This window comes from Dufourea novaeangliae, unplaced genomic scaffold (genome assembly GCF_001272555.1).
Source record: "Dufourea novaeangliae isolate 0120121106 unplaced genomic scaffold, ASM127255v1 scaffold9, whole genome shotgun sequence".
NCBI lineage: Eukaryota > Metazoa > Arthropoda > Insecta > Hymenoptera > Halictidae > Dufourea > Dufourea novaeangliae.
Genome location: NW_015373879.1, coordinates 83,916 through 105,916, shown reverse-complemented (window position 1 = coordinate 105,916; position 22,001 = coordinate 83,916). Strand labels below are relative to the sequence as shown.

At 37.8% G+C, this 22,001-nt stretch overlaps 3 protein-coding genes across 5 annotated transcripts in view; 2 read left to right on the top strand and 1 right to left on the bottom strand.

Annotated features, from left to right (window-relative positions):
• Positions 1-388: 388 nt before the first annotated feature.
• LOC107193413 (glutaredoxin 3) lies at positions 389-1,764 on the top strand. The gene is made up of 3 exons (XM_015582891.1): positions 389-530; positions 972-1,605; positions 1,713-1,764. Exons 1-2 carry the CDS (start codon positions 481-483, stop codon positions 1,591-1,593), a joined length of 672 nt encoding a protein of 223 aa, XP_015438377.1. The 5' UTR covers positions 389-480; the 3' UTR covers positions 1,594-1,605; positions 1,713-1,764.
• Positions 1,765-2,075: 311 nt separating this feature from the next.
• Positions 2,076-7,947, bottom strand: LOC107189904 (RRP12-like protein). The gene is made up of 23 exons (XM_015578978.1): positions 7,663-7,947; positions 7,404-7,584; positions 7,059-7,185; positions 6,809-6,991; positions 6,580-6,739; positions 6,311-6,483; positions 6,005-6,240; positions 5,761-5,928; positions 5,561-5,669; positions 5,329-5,493; positions 5,139-5,260; positions 4,943-5,057; positions 4,640-4,876; positions 4,314-4,540; positions 4,119-4,242; positions 3,756-4,041; positions 3,525-3,682; positions 3,176-3,435; positions 2,938-3,098; positions 2,667-2,849; positions 2,469-2,585; positions 2,240-2,399; positions 2,076-2,169 (listed from the first exon to the last, which is right to left on the bottom strand). Exons 1-23 carry the CDS (start codon positions 7,796-7,798, stop codon positions 2,076-2,078), a joined length of 3,882 nt encoding a protein of 1,293 aa, XP_015434464.1. The 5' UTR covers positions 7,799-7,947.
• Positions 7,948-9,007: 1,060 nt separating this feature from the next.
• The window catches only part of LOC107190825 (large neutral amino acids transporter small subunit 1), a 32,012-nt gene continuing 19,018 nt past the window's right edge, over positions 9,008-22,001 (top strand). For 2 of the 3 annotated variants that reach the window (XM_015580101.1, XM_015581575.1), the window contains exon 1: positions 14,625-15,033. The gene's annotated coding sequence lies outside the window, so the exon portion shown is untranslated. Of the gene's footprint in view, positions 9,070-14,624; positions 15,034-22,001 lie in introns of those variants that run through there. The other variant, XM_015580856.1, reaches the window with a different exon arrangement.

The following is a 22,001-nucleotide window of genomic DNA, read 5'->3' as shown; positions in this document are numbered from 1 at the left end:
TAACTGCGTTGTTTGAACTTTAGTTGCTGCGTTGTGTTTAGTTTAAGTTGCTAGAATTTAAGCTATTGTAAAAGAATTTGTACAAGGTGAATAGATGTGCAGCTTGTGATTCCATCTATTCGCCTTGGGTCTCCATTCGCAGCAATCTCCACGTGGTGAGACCTGGGCAATCGGTATTATCCTTGGTTCACGATACTTTACGATACTTTTCCTCTGTAAAATATCGTAAACCGAGGATAATACCGAGCTGATTGCTGCATACAATTCATGATTTTGCGGGAACATCTACGTAGTATAACTTGACAAAGATTGGTGAGCTTCTGCGCCGAAGCAGTGGTTCATAGACGGCAGAAAACCTCCATCAGGGAAATAATAAAAGTCGCGTAGACGTCGCCGGGGAGAGTCGATAGTTGATGAGGTCTTGTTTTTTGTTTATAACGCGTGTTTAATATCAGAGCGAGAAAGTAATACCGTGGCAGAATGACTGTCACCGATCTTAATTCCCAACAAGAATATGAGGATTACGTTAAGTGAGTAACCGTTCTTTTAAATTTTGGTCCTAACGAGATGTCATAACCTTATGATTCTATTATTGACATATCGTGCATTAAAGTCTCATTTTATTGAAAGTATTTTCACTTGATTACAATTATTACTTCACTAGTATGTTGTCCGCTGTTAGGGGATTCGAATAGCTTTGCTCTTTTCCTGCGTCGACAATATAACAATCATGTCTTTATTTATATAGAATGGAAATTCCCCGCGGTTCGTAAGTCACGAGTTTTTATTAGATATACGTTTCTGATAAAACAGTAAGACTTTGGTACCGCGGTTGTGTATAACATCTTCTAATGATGTAATACAATAGGGAGATAATATTGTTGCTTGATCTTAGTATCTGACTTATACAAATTCCGGATTTCCTACTTTTTTAACATATATTACATTGGCCTTGCTTTTCATCTCATTAGGTCCCTGGATCTTTCAGTTATTCATTTCCATGCACCATGGGCTGATCAGTGTTCTCAAATAAATGATGTAATCAGTGAAATGAGCAAACTGGCTCAGTACAAAGGGATCAGGTTTGCTAAGATAGAAGCTGAGAAAGTACCTGATGTGTCTCTGAAAGCTGGTATCACAGCAGTGCCGACAGTAATTCTGGCAAAAAATGATACTATAGTTGACAGAATAGATGGAGCAAATCCCTCTGCCATAGCTGAAAAAGTGAAGCAGCACTGTGCTAATAAAGACTCAGTTCCAGTGGAGGCATGTAAACTGAAAGAGAACCTCAACGATAGGTTAAAGAAATTAGTAAACCAAGCACCTTGCATGCTATTTATGAAAGGAAATCCTGCCAATCCTCGTTGTGGATTCTCTAGAACAATAGTTTCCCTCTTGGACTCCTATAAAGCTGATTATCAGTCGTTTGATATACTGCAAGACAATGATATTAGGGAAGGACTGAAAAAGTTCAGTAATTGGCCAACATATCCACAGTTATATGTGAACGGAGAACTGATTGGAGGATTGGATATTGTAAAGGAAATGAGTGAAACTGGAGAATTAGAGAGCATGCTGCCTAAGAGGAGTTAATGTACAAGAAATGTGAGTTCGACTGCACTCATAGTTATATTATTTTTACTCTAGGAAATAATATTCAATTTTAGTAGTAGTATTAAATTTTAAACATTGGATAATTATTCTTCTTGCAGACATTAAGGGGATCCATTGCTATTTTAATACCACTATTCTTAAATTATTTTCTATTGGTTATAGAAACTTTGAGCATTTGATCTTTGACAGAATTTTATTTTAGAAAATTATTTCTGTAGCTCAAATGTATATATTTATTAACAATATGATATAATAATATACATTCATTATGGATTAGTGAAAACAAATCCATGCTTGATTGAACCTGATAAGAGGTTTACAATTCCACACTCGGAACTAAAATTATGTAATTTGTACACGTTCCTTTGTTAATGAACGGGATCTCAACGCGCGTAGCTCAATGCATTCCAAACATGATTACTTTCATTTTTGATTTGTTTCACCATATTAACAAACTATGTTCAATTCTGTTTTCGATGTTTCATACCGATTTGTGCTCCCTTCGTTGCATTTTTTATTATACCCTGAAATTTGCTTGCATTCTTTTTCTTCTTCCTGCAAAAGAACATTAATATTTTATGACTAATGAGTATAATTAGATGAAATTTACAATCTTATTAATTACCTCTTGTTCAATGCTGATCTTGTCAAAGGTATGTATGCGTATGGATCTGGTTTGCCCTTCTTCTTAATGTCACCTCCAGCTTTTTGTGCCCTGTATTCCATTCCAGGCATTTGATTTGGTTTTCTTTTCTTTAATGGTCTGTGAATACCTGATCCTCCAGCTATGAATAATAAGCATTTGTTAGATGAAAATCAATCACACGACAAATATATGTTCATAAATATATTACCTTGATATCTCGATGTAGCTGAACTTTTTACGTTAACATTATCGGAATTGTTGCTATGCGTACGCTTCCTAACCATCCCTTGTTCTGTGACTGTAGACTGAGCATCTTCTTCATTCTCTGAAAACATAAATGAGCTCTCAGATGTATTCTTTCCATTCGTACTGATTATATTTTTGAATGTAGCTTTTCTCATTTTACCATAATCATCTTCTGAATCGCTATGTAAAGGAAATGGAATTTTCCTTTTCTTTTTAGTTTCTACGTCTTTATCTATTCCGTTATCATCTGTGATGATGAGACGTCCATCTGCTGCAGTTTTAAATCCGCGATCTTTCGTCTTCAATTCTGCTGCTTTCGGATTTAGAACTCCGGGTTGTGTCGCTACAAAAATGAAGTATTATTAATTTGAAGAAACAACATTTTACATTAAAAGTATTGTCGTAGCGCTATAAAAATTCTACAATTTTACTTGATATATTCCTTGCAGCGGCGGGATCAATAAGATCAACAATCTCCTCGTTTTCTTGAATCCAAGCTTCTTTCCTAGACGTACGCTTTTTACTCTTCTTTGGCTCTTCGTTCTCTGTCCCATCGAATTCTTCTTCGCTGTCGGCCAATATCTCCTCTATGCTGTGTGTATCAATGAAAAACAGCAGTAATAACTTTGAACAATTGTAGTTACAATTTTGACTCGAAATTAATGTTACCTCTTCGGTCTCCTCTTTGCATTGAACTCATTTTCTTCCTTGTCCTGTTGTTTCAATTTCTTCAATTCTCTGTTCTTTTTCTTTGCTTCCTCTAGTTTTCTTATATTCTTTAATCTCTTGTGCAACATTGTATTGGACGAAGGTATCATGCCTGAGATAGTTTCCATTCCATATTTCCTTAGTAATTTCACTAGGATATCTCTCACTTTCTGTCTGAAATGCCTGTGGCAGTCGTCGAGCATTTCATTTAAAGCTTCCATCTGCAATTGATCAATACTTTTTATTGAAGCTATTCGAAAATGTTGAGAGCCAGGATGTTGCAAATTATTAGTCTTATATATATACTCACCAATTTAGGTAAATTGGACGCAACGACGGGGGATGGCATTATCGTAATGTATACCATTATGTAAGATAATGCTGCTTCTGTAATCTCTCTTGTAGGACTTGCAGCCAGCCTGCAGGCATGCTCCAATAATTCTTTAATAGTGTCCACTCCAAGAGACCCTGTTACAATAATTAATTATATCTATAATTATTGAATCATACAATTTGCTTCCACTGTAAAATTGCTTCTTACCATTGTAACGATAAGTAACACATGCAAGTGCCAACATGGAGGCGGTACAATACTTCTGAGCGCCTCCCAAACCAACCATTAACATATTCACGTAATTCTTAAGGTGTTCAGGATGGTCTAAGAATTTTCCTGCAATAGTGTTCAAAAGTTCATAGGCGGATGTTCGACACTTTGTGTTCATATCTTTCACGTACACGACTGCTTCAGGTACTATAGCTTCTAAGAATTTAGTTTTTTCCAGTTGCGGGTGAGCTTTGATCAAGTGAATCAAACATCTTAATCGAGCCTAATTAAAATAAATGACATGTTATAGTTTATTTTACTATTAAGATTTTCATTATCCAAAGAAATCGTGATACTCACTCCTCTGCTTGGTTTAGCAACTTCCGTCGCTGTAGATATAAATAATTTTTGTAATTCACGCCTGTGTTGTTGCACAAAGATTTTGCATGTTTCTTTTTCACTGCCACATGTCTCTTCCAAAAATCTGAAGAAATACAGTTAAAAGTGTAACTTAACTGTTTGCGAAATGTATTTTGACACAACGAGTAAATTTACCTGTATGCTTTTTTCTGTTCTTTCATGTTGGAACTCGTTCTGAGGGACGGCACACACATTTCGTAGAAAGCCTTCAATCTATCAATGTCTGTGTATTCGGTTAATAATCTTATTATGTCGTGAACCTTTTCTTTGAAAAAGTCGTCGGCATTCGGTTCCCTTAATTTACATATTGCACGATCAAACAATTCGTGTATTATTTCCTTGTTTGCAATAGTAAGATATGTCTACAAAATAAGAGATTCTAGATTAATCTTAAATAACTTTAGATAGATTTAAACATGTTTCCATTAAATTTCATCTGTAAAGAAATATTCATAGATTACCTTAATTGTCTCAAACGCGGCGAGTTGATGTCCTTCTTCGTCAGTTCCATTTGGCTTAGTCGTGTATAGATTTAAGAAAGACGGTAAATAATTTCTTGCAAATTTCGCAAGCTCTGCTATGTCTTCTTTCTTATCGTCTTCTACAGCCTTAGTAATTAATTTCCTTAAGGCGGACATTACGTACAGGCGTAAATCTTTTTTCTCGTTAAAAGTAATTCCCAACAGTTTAGCAATAGTCTAAACAATATTCATGTAATTAATGTTTTAGTAATACATGTTTATTATTCGATTCATAACACGTACCCCAAAATTGTCTTTCACATCAGTGGCATTCTGACATATAGTTGGCAGAACACTCCATATTTGGGCAACCAAAAATTCGTAAGTTTTCCCGCCAACTGGTTCAGTAACTTTTCTCCTAAAATTAAAATACATTACGTTTTATAATAGTCTATATATAGATCTTTCTACTAAATGGGATGATTTTGAAGTCACTCACTCGCATAACATCGTTAACGGCAATAATTTGTTCATGAAGAAGAACAACGATCCTTCCATTATGCAGTCCTTCAGTAATGGCAGTAGCCAAGTTCTCTTTAAATTGATTTCATTGTCTGACACCTACGAAGAAATAATTCATATTAGAGGCGCGAAGTTTTCATCTTATAATAATTAGAAATGTCACTTACTTTCATGGCAATGTAATTTACTACAATTGCTGGGCCCAACGCCCTTATTGCAGCTCCAATAGCATACTCAGCATCATTTTTCGAGGTGAAATTATAATGATCGCGCAAATCAGCTAGACCTTTCAATATATCGATTAATTTAGAACTTTTGGATTTACTAGTTATCTAGAATAATAGACAATATTATACTTAAATGCAACCAGTAGGACACTAAAGGATAATTGAGTATTACCTGGAAGAGTAATGCTATTAAGTGAAAAATATAATACCAAGCTTCCAAGTATTGGTATCCCATCGCTTTGTGCATTATGACAATTACTTGATCAATTATAGTTTTATACCTAAAATGAACAATTATACAAATGAAATAATGTTACTTTGTAAGAATACACACTAAAATGTTTATAATAACACAAGTATTCTTATTCTTACTTTCTAATTTCGTCTGCATTTTCACACATCTTGCCAAGACAATCCTGCAATAATATTTTAATTGTATGCGATGTACCAGAGATAATTTCGGATCTATCTGATAGCCACAATTCTACACATTTGTCCAGCATCTTTGGTAGAATAGCTGCACACAAATTCAGAGTATTTCTGTGAACACAATACACAACGATTGAACGTCAATGAAACTAAAAATATAAAAATAAAATTTACAATTTACACTCACTGGGCCAAATTTAAGTGACCCTCTTGCATAACTGCAAGCCATGCAAGAGTTGGTTGTGAGTCGGTAGCGGGTGGCTGGTAATCATAGAGAGCAGTAATCAGCTGTGCGTTCCTTTGAGCTGGTAGAATAGCTTCCGAGGGCCGAGAGACGAACAAACCATGGAAAGTTTGAAAACAGCACGATGTTATCAGAACATTTTTCAACGACATAAGTTTTAGCAATGTTTCACAAATTAGCTGAAAATCAGAAGAATGTTTTAGTTATGTAATGAACATGAATAATGCGTAATAAGTTTTTAATAAATACCTTCACGTGTGGTTTTGTAAACAGATGAGTAATGTCCTTCAATAAACTCAGTATATGAAGTACAGTGGTAACACCTCCGGGCTTGGTACCAGTTTGCAATTGATTGTAACAATGTTTCGCGACTTGGGGTGAAGCAGGGTGATAATGCGATGGATTGTTACTGTTCGTGATTCCTGCATTGTAATAACGAGGCGCCATAAAATATTTAAGTTTACTGAATTCTTTTAAATATGTTTCAGATTTATGTAATTATATAAACTATAATGTACCTTTTAACATGGCACATATTCCGTGTTGAGCCGCTTTCCGTACTTTCGGTTTACTGTGCGTAGTGAACGCCAAAACGGCATCCAACACTTGCATGGTGGATGAATCTGACCATGAGGCCGAATCCAGTGCACGAAGAAGCAGACATAAACAATGAATGCACTAAAACAAAATTACAATTACTAATAATATTCTTTGGAATTTAACATAGAATTAATTTTACGATCATACATGACGTAATATTAAGAAGTCTCCTATGGTCGCGTATTTTTCAAGAATATTCATGAATATTTTACTAGCCGCTCCGAATTGCATATTTAGAACATTCTTGGGTACAGTTTTCAAACCCATTCCTAACAGTGAAAGGGTAGCTGCAATTGATGTGTCTGTTTCTATTGCTTCCAGTGTGCTCATCTATGAAATATCAATGTTCAATATCAGTTTTCACATTTTTGAGATGTAAATAATATTTTATGCATACCAATGCAGCAAAATATTCTGTGGAAGATTCATTTCCACCATTTTGCTTTATTACTTCTGTAACTGCTGAGAGTACAGCCAACATTTCTTTGTGTAGAAGTGAATTTGATTGGAAGTGACTTAGAAACCTGAAAGATCAGTCAGTTAGCAATTTTCAATTCTGATTGCATTTAATATAAAAATACTGTTGGAATCTGAATTTCTTGGATCTATAAAAATTGGACTCGTAAGAATGTTATATATGTACATCCCATAGTTCATGGTCCTCATAGGCCTTATGAATATTAATAATATTGCTACATTCAACTCCCAACAATATTTACTCAAATCAAATCTAATTACTTGCCTATTGAACGAAACATTGGAGCAATTGCTATAGTTAGTAGCAAATGTATCATACGTATTAGTTGTATTTTCTGTACCAGTTTCTGAGTGAGTTTCATCAAGATCAAGTTTCTCAAACTGGGGACCAATACCCTGAATAGCATCGTGTTTCTTCAAATCTTCCTTCGTCAAACCAGGTTTGGCTGTAATAAGGATGTAATGTTTGGATCGAGCAATCGAATGGAGATTGTACGAAAACGTTACGTTGTAATTCGACAAACCTGAGACATCTTTGAAAAACATCCATGCCGCTTGTTCACGATGTTTTACCGTTTCTGGATTAGAACTAGAGCTTTGCCCCTTCGGCCAGCGTTTCGCCTTCCTTCTGCTGTTCAAACGCGGCCCCAGCTTGCCCATTTTTTCGTCGAGTTACGCAGTATCGATTTATGAGAAATTTTTCGGACTTATGGTGACCAATATTGTGATGCTTTTGTTGATACTATTTCTTTTTATATCAACGATACAATGAGGTTAGATCCATAGTGCACGTGCATAGGTAAAAGATCATCACGGCTCAGCTGGCGACATCACTGATGTAGCGTAGTGTTTCGATGACTATCGTGAGATGGCAGCATGCGTCTGATGTTACAAGATTATCATTGCGAGATACATAAATAGAATAAATCAAACAATTGAGTTCTGATCGAATGAAAGTGATTTGTATTTCTTTTTTAAATAACAAAAATCACGACGACATTTATAAATATTTTCGTTTTTCTCTGTTTACATCGTTGGATTGGCGTACTGATGGAAGAAAAAGAATTTTTCGTTGCCGGTAGTAATGTAAAACTAATGACAAATCTTTACAATTCCCATTGATTGTGAACATTAAAGCATAGGAAACTGGTAGCTATTAATCTTCCGAGGAAAAAAAACTGTCACCATTTATCACTGTAAAGTGCGATCGAACGACGAAACTACCATTTATCAAAGCAACACACGTGTTTGCAATATTGATAATCAGAATTTTTCTCGCAAGTCTTTGGGCGATTACCGCCAAGCCGTCCGCCATATTGGAGAACATGAAACGCAAATTCAAGTATCAGAAGATCCCGTACAATTACGTGCGTGTCATTGGTCCAAGGAATACAAATTCACCATAATATAAAGGCAATTCACCCGAGAAAACGACAAATATTCTTTTAAGTCTTAACTCCGAAATTTTGAAAGTTTTTCTTTTCTTAATGATTGTATCTCCAAATACTAATAACGATTAAAAATTTATGTTGATAGTAAGATAAAATTTTTTTACATATTGTAATAAATAGCTATTCAGTAGATGATATTATAGCGTGTCTGATTATTTTATTGCTTTTCTGTTTCTATAATATTAAACACCGTAAATTTTAAACTCAATTTTCTCAGTTTAGAAACTAATGGAGATAGAACAGTTAAGAACTGAAGCGACGAACTGTCCACCTTCACTGATGGACCAGCGCCTCGTGAAATTGTTATCGCAGAAAGCCAAAGGGTCGTATCCCTCTCTCCATCATCCACGACACGTTTCTCGTTTCCAGGAGCCATTCTAATCAACGTGTCGAAAGAACGTTTAATCGACAGAAAAGAAAGGAACCACTCCAACGGACGTGGAATTATCGAGGATCAAGAGAAAATAATTTATTCCCCAGGTACGAAGGAAAAAAAGTGACTTTCACTTCCTCTCACGTAATATACATCGTTCATCTCGTGTTTCGAGAGTCAATCGATTAGCGCGTTTGAAGGAGCTACCTGAATAAATCCTTTGATCGTTTAACCTAGTTTACGGCGGCTACGAAACTGACCTACGTTCAGGGACCACACTTAAGCTGAAGATCTGTATTGTATCCAGAACAGCTAGGAGGTATTACTCAATGCCTTTCGTTTTCATACGAAATGATTTGAGCACGATTTCGTGAGATCCTTTTGGCGAAAGTCTCAGGATATAGTAGATCCTAATGACTTTCCTTGTGTTTTATGACACAGCAAGCCTAATGATCACATGGATATTGGAAACTCGATCGCGCAAAAAATTACGATAATGGTGACGTTGCGAAAGAGATGCCGACGAACTGACTGGTAGAAGTGATATGTAGGCTGCGGATTTTATGAATTTATAGTCTACAGGGTTCTGTAAAATACAGTAAATAACAAAACTTTCGTTAGATTCAACGAATTTTCTATTTTATTCTGAGGCCAATATGATACTTAAGAAAAGAAAGAAGTTCCCACATTTGCTCTTGTCTTTGTGATATGAATACAGCTCAAGAGCTGGGCCTGAATCGTTTCACCAGAGTCGAGGAAGTCCAATTCCCAACTCAGAAGGCCACAAGTCGCTCTGGCGCAGTTCTTCGACAACATTGAATCTTCACGACGTTTCAAGTCGAATAGGGAGCAATTGAAGGAGAGAAATTACATTTACCCTGTAACACAGACAGCTCGTTCATTGCCTACCATAGAGCCGGGAAACTGCATTAGAGGAGCGTTTTCAGATCATCCCAAAGAATTGGCGCAGGGACGACACGGTACCCTGGTTTCCTCGCGTTTCGATTCGCTCTAGCAAGGATGAAGGGTGTCATCAGTGACGTAGGATCCCTGGGAGTGTTCTGTATTGATTCTCCGTGACGTCATTGAACGGATCGCCCACGCAACAAGCCGTCTCTCCAGATTTCTCTCTCTGCGGACGTAGCGGTTCGAAATGGTGTCTGTCGAGCCGAAAATAGATGATCCTTTTTTCTTGTATAGAATAGGTAAAAAAGTAATTCGTTGGATCTTTGTTCGTTGAACGTGAGGGAATTCAAGTTTTGTTTTTTTCTTCGAATAATTGACTTCAGGGGCTCGAGGAACGTTGACGTGTATTAATCTCTTTATGATCATTCTAGAATACAAGTTGGCAGTCGTTGAAACGCAGTCAACATTCTCACTCCGTGATGCAAATTACGGAACTAATGACACGTTTCATATAATTGTGATATAACACGCTGGTGGTTTGGTGAACTGTGTTCCGCGGTTTTCTTAGCAAATCGTTGTTACATAGGAAATTTAAGTACATATTTTGCATCTTCTTGAATGGTCTTTATCCTTAAGACCTGGTCAGGGAGAATCCTGGGTAGTATAATTTACCTTATTCTTTTCCTAAAACTAACATTATGGTCGTTTCATTCGATTCAGAACTGAAATATTGTGACTATAGTCTTCGATTCGGAGTATAAAGCACTATGATTTACTTATTTCCATTCGTATTTTTTCCTTTTTTTAGCTCTACCAAAGCTAGTCATTTACTGAAGAACTAATCACACACCCGTTCACCGTGCCTTTCATTATTAGTCGTCATTACCGATAACGTGTGTTCCTGTGAAACGTTTAAATTAGCAAGTTACGAGTACTGGTTTTAAGAGAAACGACGTAAAAAAAAAAACAGGGGTACAATCGATTATTAAATGTAGTATCATATCGTGTAATGTAATTCGTCAATTTCTTTGTACTGAGGGGCAAGAAGGAATTGTCCATTGTTCTTGCGGCTTTTCAAACGATATTACTCCGGTACCTTATGTTATCATTCACAGCAAAAATATGTACATTATCTGTATTATTTTGTAGTAAGACAAATAATTCTTCGTCAGTAATTCTATCGAAGTTAATGGAATGTTTCGTGATTCTTGGTGTATTTCGCCGCGAAAATGGCACCGTCCAAGACGCAGTTATGTTCACGGCGTAAGTCGAGGGAACATCGTGACAGGGGGATAAAGGGACACGAGCACCTGGGCCAGAGGGGACTTTCAAGGGACAACTCGGGACGATTCCCTTTCTCCTATATTTCGTTGAGGCGATCTTGCACCCTTTTATACCCGCGTCTCTCCTCCCTTTTGTCTAATTTCGTCCAGGACCCTTGGACCAGTCCCAGCTGCAGCGTTCTTTGTGCGTACGATTCGGAGACAACTTCAGACGGTACTCGTATGTAGTGCCACGTGTAACCTTGAGTTTCGTCTTTTTTTCTGCAGAAAATAACGTCTACGTTTCGCAAAAGTTCGATTTGTTAATAATAATATTAGCGATTGCAAACTGGAAATTCGAAACTTTTGATTAGAATACACATACAATCTAGTCTGGCGGTACACGGAGTTTCTTCGTTTGAATTCGTTGATAGTTACAGATTTTTTTGTCTCGTTACTATTATTGTTCGTTCGTTTGGCAAACGAAACAGCACACGCGATTCCATTCATTGCAGTAAGGTCATCGTGAAGTAATTGGAGGAACAATATTGTGCAATCCGCGAATAACGAATTACGTGTATACATAATATCAGAATAATATATACACGAGGATATCGTTTCTACGATCGACTTGGTAAAAGGTTGCGATCTCGATCTCGCAATCGATCGAAATTCTATTCGACGTCTTCCGCGGCGAATGAAATGTTACTTATAACTTATGACTCGATTATGGATGTTTATGCGTTTATAGAAAATTTTAACATGCAAATTGCATTAAAATGAAGATTTTATTAAAGTTTAATAATATTTATATATTACTATCACATAACAAGACGTTTAGTACAGGACCTAAATTTCGATCTGATTTTCATGTTTATAAATTAACGTCTAAAGTTCTGAATTTGCATAAACTTTCGCAGTTTACTTCTAGATCTTCAGATATCTGTATCTGAAATTTTGATTTTGCATAAACTTCCGCAATCTACTCTTAACCGGGAGAAAAACAAGATGGGTGATAATGTTTATTAGATCGAATATAAACATCTCTATTTTCCCTTACGTAAAGGAAAGACGTCGAAGTACATGCACGATTTTAAAACGAACTTATCTTTCTATACGATATTATTACGTAAACGATAAATTGGATTGCCATCACAAAATTAGCTTCTTCTCCGATGAATTACAGTACTTGGATTCTGTTAGCGTGTTCTCCTTTTGTAATCCTTATAAGGGAAGACTGGTAGAGCAGTTCGACAATATTAATTAATTTTAATTGGGTTCGATCCGGTGTTTCCCTGTCTCATCGGTCCAGGAAGAACCGAGTTCCACGGAAAAATGCCGGGAAAGCACGTACGTGATCCTTAACGGTTGTTCGAGGAAGTTCGCGGGCGTCGTTACTCCAGATCAAGTTAATACGCGTCAGCCAGGGAGTTGCTCAAATAAAGTTCATTCATAAATCGTCACGAGTGCTGTTATCCAGGGGACCATTCGTGAAATCCTCTTGATTTTACCACTGTTCTATCCAGAAGCCTATTAACGAAAAGCTTTTTGATTTGTCTGAATAACTCTACAAAATTTATATTCGAAATTTATTTTAAATATAGAACGTTTAGCACCGATCAGGTGTTTTGGCGCTAAAATTCAAAGTGATTAAAAAAAAAATGGGGTTAATCACTTTGGCCTTTGAACAAGGATTTTGACTAATTTTCTTTTAAATAAGAATTAAAAAGATATTATTATTACATTACGTCACGGTAGGTTACTTTTTCCAATAGGCTTTATCGATCCTCGGTTCCAAGGCATTGATAAGTTCATACTTACCGTCTGCTCTTTCGTCAAATGGCCACGAATCGGAGGTGAACGAACTCACAGGGTTTCGATTAACGAAGACCCATCGATTTTTCGGGGTGACGACGTGTTCCGTTTAATGCCGTTAAATCGCAGGACAACTGAGAACAACACTGTTCCGTCGCGATACCAGCGTAATACGATTACCTCGGATTACCGATCTACGACGGTTGACGTTTCGCTGATGTGCACACCGAATTTATCGTACCCCATACTTTCGATCGTTACTCTATATACGTATAGGTGGAACTTTATTCGAACGATAGACGACGGAGAGAATAATAGGCAGTAAGTGTTCCGATTCCTTAACGGTAAATCGAAACATTTTATCCAGACCGTAAATTCACCCATCAATGGTGTGCGTCTGTAATTATTTAGATCGCGGGGTGTTTATATCGAACGAAGCAGAGACTTTTATTCGATTTAGTACCTAATTATTACTAGTAATAATTTCGACATCATAATTATGCAGAACATGATACAGTGAAAACTTTGCTAAAGATTGATTTCGTAAGGAAACCGTTTCAATAAAGGGATCAGATCTCTGATACGATTTCACTCCAACGATTGAATCTAAAAAAAAACATCAGAATTTGCATAAAGATCGGCAGACTAATTATTCCTCGTCGCGGTTTAATATGGTGGAGGTGCCTTAACGAGTGGTCGGGCGCACATGAAAGCGTATATACACCACGGTAGACAGCCGATAGACCGAATCGATACAGATTGCTCGTGCATCGTGCGATGCAGGTGCGTCTGCACATGTAAAGGGTGGCTCGATATTATCGAATTAACGCATTCAAAATTCCCAATACGCGATTCTCCATGAATTTCTCGACTTTAATTTCACTGTAAATCTATCGTGTACGTTTCCCATATTTCGATTTCCTCGTCTAAAAATAACATATTCCGATATGTTCGGAATTTGTTAATCTAACTTCTTAAATTTTGTTAAACTTTCAGTACAGTTGCTATAAGTCTTTGTGAACTCTAGTATATCTTTACGGATCATTGTATATCTAAACTTTTCGTTTGTCCTCTAAACTTCCATATACTTGTATACTGTTCTAAAAGGTTCATAACTCATTTATAAATAAATATTATTATTATCATTATTGCCTTCAGAATTCCAAACTCTATCACGGTGCTAAACCTCGTTAAAAAGTCAGCGTTACACCTGGGAACCTCTCCTCGTCAGTGCCAAGGAGCATTCAAACACTTATCTAGGATTTAATGTATTAACCAACGACAGAATTTGACGCACTTTTAAAACGAGTGTTGCGCCGGTGCAGTAGTGACCTTTAAAGGGTTAAAACAGTTCTCTCCCACAATTGACAGCGTCTTCTCGACACTTTCGGCCGTACAGAGCCCTAAAGACATTGTCTATCTCCATCGACGGTAATTGTCGGGAAGGAACGACGACCGATAGACCGGTCGATAGAGTTTAGGGTGGCGAAGCATGATTTATATACACCGTTCTTTGTGTACGTATACAACGGACACGATCACACCACTAACAATAAGAGTCAAAGGACAGAGAAAGAAAGAGAACCATGGTGTACGTGTGTGTGTGTGTGAGAGAGACAGGCACGACATGCGCCGGCCCTCGTTCCGTCGTGCGTTTATAATGCGCGAAGCCCACGGAACGGAACGGCCGTTCGACACAACGACAGTCATTCAGAGCTCGACTGGTGCGCGGTACGTTTCGTGGCTTCTCTCGACTGTCCTCCACACGTTGTGCTTCGATCGTATATATACGTACATACCATACACACGATCCACCCCGCGTGTCCCCCCTTCAGTGAGCCGCGTGGCGTTCTCACCTGAGACAATAATCGTAGCAAGAGAGGATAGTAGTGTGCAGAGATCGAACCACGCGGACTGAAAACGATGTTCCGAGGGTAGTTCAACCCCCTGTGTGTGCCGGCTCCGAACCGATCCTTCTCAAACGGTGGTGGTGATTGTATTTACACCTGTAATCGAACCGATAGTGACCAGTGTGGAGAATTTTTTCGTCGGCTGAGCAAAGAAACACACACACAAATCTGGAACGGGGTGAGTGATCGACGCGGTGTGGTGTCCTCTGTAAATATAACGGTGGGAACAGCATCTTCGCCAGTGGGCATAAATGGCTATGGGGGAGAAAAGTAACACGTGTAATTTCGCTGGTAGAACGTGAGGAATTTTTGTGTACTCGTTTGTTGTATGGTTTGTGAGAGAAGGGATGGAGCTAGAGGACTTCAGGATTTCGTCAGAGTGTAGGTAGAATTGGGATTTGTTTGATTTCGCGTCTTGTATTGGCAGGGATGATGTTTGTGTCAAGTAGTAGTACTATTCAAGAGTATAGTAAAATTCACTTATAAAATTGTAAATTTGGGTAAACTTCCACAGTCTACAAACTAAAAGTATTCTGAATAATGATTTGTTCGAGGGTATGATTGAATTAAATCAATGTTTGGGTATGATGTAAGTTACTCATCCTGTTTCGTGTGTGTTCTAAATGGGGAGCCAACCACCCCTCCGTTTCGTCAAAATGGCGGACCAGCATTTTCAGGTGGTGGTTTTTTCTTTCTTTTTTTTTCCATTGTCACGAAGGTCCTTTTTCTGACGTCAGTGCACGATCCTGTGGAAAGTTATCGCGAACGTAGGATGAGAGAGCCCCCCGGGTTCGGAAAACCCGGTCGGTGACCCACGTGGCCTATTGATTTTCCTGCCTCGCTACGCCACAATACGCTCGCCCGCGATGGAAACTGGCTTTTTCCTCGTTGGTTCTAACGAAGATATCCCCCCTGACTCAGGAATAAGGCGGCTCTGGTGATCCTTCTCCGTAGAAAAGGTTAATCTAATAATTAAGAGATGGGAGAAATTAGACAGGTACATGGTTGTAACGTATCTTTTTATTCTGAATACGATGTGTTATTATTCCGAATGGAGAAATATAATTTTGTGTCTCCTATGCATTGGCAAGTTTCGAAACTCAGCGATACACGTTCGGGGTTACGTGGCATTAAAAATCGCGTCGAATGCGTCGAATGAGACTGTCAAGCTGATCTGTACTCTATTTTCTGCGCGTTTCTCTGTTATCGAATTTTTCTTTGCATATTCAAGCATTTCATATATCTATCACCATATGAGATGTATACTTTGAAATGCGTATTATGGAGGTTTTTGGTTCGTTCCGTATCAACAAGTGAATACTTAACGATCTTCAAGTTACTTAATTAACTTTCGATCACCTTCATTTTCTGGGGTCTCGATGAATGGCCATTCATCGTTAAATTCTGACTGAAATTTTCAAAATTTTGTACGTGATCGAGCTTTGTGTAGCATGACAATTCGTCATTCTTGAGTTACAACGCACATCCCCCAGTTCCCTTTAACTTAAATGGTCGCGTTCGTTCTCCTGCAAACAGATCGATGCATCGTACCCCTGATTCGCAAACGTTCTGGTTGAATTTCCGACGGTGGGGGTTTAAGCAGGCTCAGTTTCTATAGCAAACGTTGCTCCGACAACAGTATCACAGGTCACCTTCCCCTTTTAATTCTGTATTTACAAAACGTGTTGACAGTCCTTCGTGGGGCTCGGATCGGTCTCGATCGGTAATATCGGGACGAAACTCAATTGAACCGGTATGAAATTAGATTCAATTCAATCGATCATCGAAAATTAACATCGATGATTATGTACAGCGCTTTGATCTGTTTGATCGATTCGTAAATCTTAATCGTGATTCGTAATGTACATAAACCGGAAGTCGGAGATAGCTGTAGATAAGGGACAGATGGAATTTGTTAATGTGTTGTATATCTTTCGATCGGAAGTGTTCCTTAGTTGGCTCGTGAGAAACGACAGAAGACGAGTTAACTCGTCTTGCCCAGTGAGGAAGCATATTTATACGACGAGGTAACTCGTCTTCGCCGAGTAACAGGTTAGCAACAATATTTCGTCGATCCATCGTGGCACGAAGTGATTGATATCGCGTGGTTTATCATTCAGGTGCCACGCGCAGAGGTTGTATTTACCGTTACACGGTCCGAGGAGCGTCGTTCTATCGACGAAGGATCAATAAAAACTGACGTAACGTTCCACGAAAGTTTCGGGAGCCACCGGACTTGAAATCATACTGTTCCCACTCCGTGCACGACGCGTATAGCATCGAGAGACCGTTATAGGTTCTCCAAAGGTTTATTTTTGTCGAATTTTTCTCGCCCACCTCCAGCTGACTGTTACATAATATACACAATGTTGACGTAATTCTGATCCTCAGATCTGACGCCCGAAGATACAAACATGAACCGGTCAAACGTGAAATTATGCATTTTCATTTGTTATTGTTATTCTTAAAATAGCAAGATGCAGTGGAGAACGAGGACCTTTTAAATCTTTTAAATTGCCTTCGACACGTTCTACTGTATTTCCAGTAAATATAATTATATAATTATAATCAGGTAAATTCATTATTCAGGTGAAGAGTTTTCGAACAATAAATACAAAGATAAACAAAGTAGGTACTTCATCATTTTTCATTGATTAACCCTTGGATGACCAACGTGGATCACTCGTGATCCAGGCTTCAAGGCTATTCTAAAACGTAGGTTAAAACTCTCGAAGAATTGTCAATTTGGATTTTTGATATTGGTCAGAAATGAAAGTTCGTCTTGGTCATTCCGAAGGTTAACCGTGGAAATTCCAATTTTTATAATAAAATAATACTTCTTGAATAAATAGATATCTGGCGAACAATCATTTAATCTCTAACCGTTTGCAGGCCTAAATTCCATTGTCAGATACTTTTACTTTCCACTAGTTACATAGTATTCGAATAAAATTGTAACCAAGTCGGCTTTTACGTCGGTCCGAGGGGTTACCCGAGAAAAGAAAAATAAAGAAAAAGAATCGCTGCACGGTTCGAGGAAAGGTGAGCTGGGAACCGGTACTCTGAGAAAAAGAGTTCGCGGGACAAGCTGAGTTTCGGAAGATGAAAGAAACGGTGCTCACGTTCTCGTGTGCATCTGTGTGTGTATAACCGATATTGGAACGTGTGTTTACGGTTCGAAGAATAGGCCCGAAGCTGTACGAGTGCCAGACTCTCGTATTAGGAGTGCGAATCAAAGGGGGTTGCTCGACGCCATCTTGAATCTTCGGGAATCAAACCGTTGAGCCACGATCTTCGATGAAAGAATAAAGCACAAATTCGAGATTAATATTTTATTGTTGTTAAATTATAATACTTAGAGGCCCAGGGGAATTGTTTTTTCACCTAGTTTACCAGTTGCAATACATTCCGAGTAAATGATAGTTACGTGGAAAATCATTGTTTAACGATTGATATCGCGCGGGAACAGGAATGATGGGGCGAGCAATCCTTCGGTTGTTGATAAAGGCGTTACATGTACACACGTGACACGTGGTATGCATGGGGGGTACTTGATAACGTGTATCGCGAGAAACACGGGGTCCACGTTTGACGCCCGTGGTGCACGTGACCATAACGTTTGGTGGGATTTTATTCTCTTTCCGGCTGGATGATCGATTATATGGATTTCAAAGGGTGTTTGGTCACGTTACGACTGATCAACAAGTTGTTGGGCATTTCTCGCTCGAATAATTCGTTCACCTTCGTCGTACAGTTAGTTCTCTATGACCAAATTACGTAGACAAATGTGAATATTGTTTCAGAATTAGGAAAAATTTATCACGAAAGTATGATAAAAGTATAGATAATGGGAATATTTAAATAGAATTTACATAGAAATTTGTACACTTAATTATTAGTTCAGAAGTATATGAACGAATGTGTGTGACTGTATATCTCGTCCCATAAATTCTTGATGCTCTAGACGATAACTGTATTTAAATATTCTAAGTGATGTATAAGTGTAACGTATAAAGGTGAGATAAAAAGGTAATGTGAAAACAACGTAATACGATTAGGATCAGATTCAGGTCTTTTGTAGGTAGAATGAAAAATATACATATAATACTAGAGTATACATTATTTGAAAGTGTACTGTGGTTCAAAATAGGATAATGGAGATTTTTTCAACATAATTTGGGAATCTATATTTCGTTTATAACTCCTGCCACTATGAACGTAAGTTCTGTACCGTCAGGTGGTAAGAATTCGACAATTCAGATATTCAGTCATTTTTATACGAATCTGATATAATTTGGAGTAGTGTTGAAAATTCTTGAAACGATCGAAGGAAACAGGACGAAAGCTGTATCGAAATTACAATAAAGCTTAATCGACTTTTTCATCGAACATAATTGAACTTTGTGTAACTGTTCCTAGATCGTTTTAGAGGATAAGGAAGCTTACCTGGATGAACTTTCCGCGAAACGAAGTCGATTCCCATTAAGATACTTGTTCGTAATTAAACTTTTAGCTTCGCTTAATATACGTCTGTTATAGATAGTGACGTCCATGAGAACTTTCACGTTATAATCAAAACTGTCAAGTCCGTCAAACGTTTCGTGTGACTTTTCCTTAATCATTTACAAGTTCAATGGAAAAGTTGTTTCGCTATCGAGGCTATGTACAATATTCATTATACTTATCATTAGCAATGTAATATTTATAGCGCTTGAATTTTCCCTCTGGATAGGGGGAAGGGCTGTGACGGCCAATAAGGAAGAAAAAGTATTACGTGTACTATGAAAAATTCGCGAGAGTTCTATACGTTCGACTGGTAATCAACCATCCAATGAATCACCGCAGAAAATTCGTTGGAAGACGACGATGGGTGGGTGAGACTCGTGTTACTGGTTACTGCTGGTCCGTATGGATACTATTACACCACCGTGGCTTCTTGTTTTGTTCTTGATTGAACGTAATCTGTGGAGGACGGATAAAAGGTCCTGGGCAACGGTTCTACGATTTCTTCCTATTTAAATATTATTTTAATATATATTATTCTTATTTATTAAATATTTCGATTTTATTCACAACTAGTTGTAGCCCATGGATACACAATGCAATTTAAAACTGTGGTGAACGCAGAACTTTAAACTCTTTAACGTCCTTATCCTCCACATTCTTTTAATTGATGGAACGATTAGTTATCAGTCAATATAGGCAGTCCTTATTTCGTACATTTAACATCAACTCTGTACACTGTGTATGTTTTCTTTTAAAATTCAATAATTTTATTGTCCAAATCTATTTGTATTATTTACAAAACTTAAACATTTATAATTTTCTCATTAAAAACAAATTATTTAGAAAAATGATGTAAAACGAAGCTAGTCTAACCAAGTAGTATCAAAATTTTTTAAATGTCTATATGTTTACTTTGCACAAAAATTTTAAATTAAACAACAAACGGTAATCACATTTTTTCATGACGAGTATACTCGTCGTTGCATAAAAAATCCACATTTCTTCATGACGAATTTACTCGTCATTCCTAGCTACGAGATGAAACCATCAACAGGTTAAAAAGGTTTCGATATTCTATAAATCACCAATACAAATGTGTTTGTACTAGAAACAACTGACCAAAATATTAACGAGTAACTTTAGTAATCGCTCATACAAACCTATCAAGAGTATCGGTGACGCGTTTTGACGTCAGTGTAGACGTCGATCGTAGCGTAACTTGACGCGATCCCCCCCGCATAAATCGTACGTTAATAAAGATCGAAGGAAGCCTCGATCGTTCGAAGCTATCTCGTTCCAACGATGTCTCGGTCGGATCGCGTTCGTTGTATTCGTATGTAGTATTGCAGGGGCAACGCGTTAATCTCGGTCTGTTCTTGCAACGCGTATTACACACCCGTCGTTTACGATGATCCTTTCCTGACGTTTCGTTGGATTCCACACAAAGGCGTGCGTCGTTCTTCCCGTGCCTCAGGCGGAGGTGGAGGCGGATAGTAGCTGAACGCCGCGACGGCTCGATCGTTCGTGTGCAATAACAAAACGGGGGATATTCCCGTCGTCGATCGTTGGAAGAAATCTGGGGATCAAGGATGCGGGTCACGTACGGGACATTCGGTATGTGATATGTGATATATTCCTGATACGATCACAGGTAATTGGTAAACGACGACGATCCAGATTCGTACGGTGGATCAGTTGCTTATCCACGTCGATCTCGCTTTTCTTTATTGTTTCGTTCAGGTCTTCCGGGACACGGAATTATTCGTTTATTCCGAAGGTGCACGGTCACATTATTCTTCGATTTGTCTGTAACGGTAGCAACCGTATTGTCGATGTTCTCGATATTGGATTTATAGACATCATTCATTGAGTAGAGGTTCGTTTATTGGTCCGTGTGAAAGTTTTGTGGTGATTATTTGTCTCTTGAATGTACAAGTAATAAATTTAAGTAATTTTTTTTATCGAATAAATGTTAGGTTGAGGTGGAAGATTTCATGAAAATTGTAGATAATTCGGGAGTGAAGAAGAAAGTAGACGAAGATGATTGGATTCGATTTCTTTTTTAGATTGTAGGATACAGATGATATCAGGAAGAAGGTCAAGTAGTATGTGGTTGGTTATGTTTCTTCTAAACATACAAACAAATGGACTACAAAGTAAAAATATGTAATAATTAAAGTCGATGATTAAACGTTGAGCATTACTGTCAACAATTCCATTGAACATAAACGTCAGTATTGGGATACGATTGGCAGAAAATAGATTCTTCCTGTCGTTAAAATTTACTAAAAAAAAGGGAACAATCAATTTACATATAAATATAACCAAACTATTTTTAGTATCGCTTGTCGGCGTTATCGGTCTCGTGATTAACGTCCACTAAATCGATATTAAACTGTTATCGTACACAGACCGCGTGAACTTCTTCGCGATTAATTTCGACCACAATCCATTCGGTTTGTGTGTGCAGAATGTATATTCAATGACCGAAAAATCTACACAATTTCGTAATGGGTCGAACGAGTGTTGGTTTATTTTTTGTATCGTTTGGTCCGTTAGGGTCACGTAAATTATATACTAAACGATACACTTGCGGCAGTTACTTTCATCCTGACGAATACTCTCGTGTCTCTTATCGTA

Bases quoted from the DNA above. Each gene is read 5' to 3' on its own strand.
- LOC107193413 (XM_015582891.1), top strand. From the start codon at position 481: ATGACTGTCACCGATCTTAATTCCCAACAAGAATATGAGGATTACGTT. The intron at 531-971 runs GTGAGTAACCGT...TCATCTCATTAG, and splicing joins GAATATGAGGATTACGTTAA to GTCCCTGGATCTTTCAGTTA.
- LOC107189904 (XM_015578978.1), bottom strand. From the start codon at position 7,798: ATGGGCAAGCTGGGGCCGCGTTTGAACAGCAGAAGGAAGGCGAAACGC. The intron at 6,484-6,579 runs GTACATTATAGT...ATTACAATGCAG, and splicing joins AATATGTGCCATGTTAAAAG to GAATCACGAACAGTAACAAT. The intron at 4,541-4,639 runs GTAATCTATGAA...CTTATTTTGTAG, and splicing joins CCGCGTTTGAGACAATTAAG to ACATATCTTACTATTGCAAA.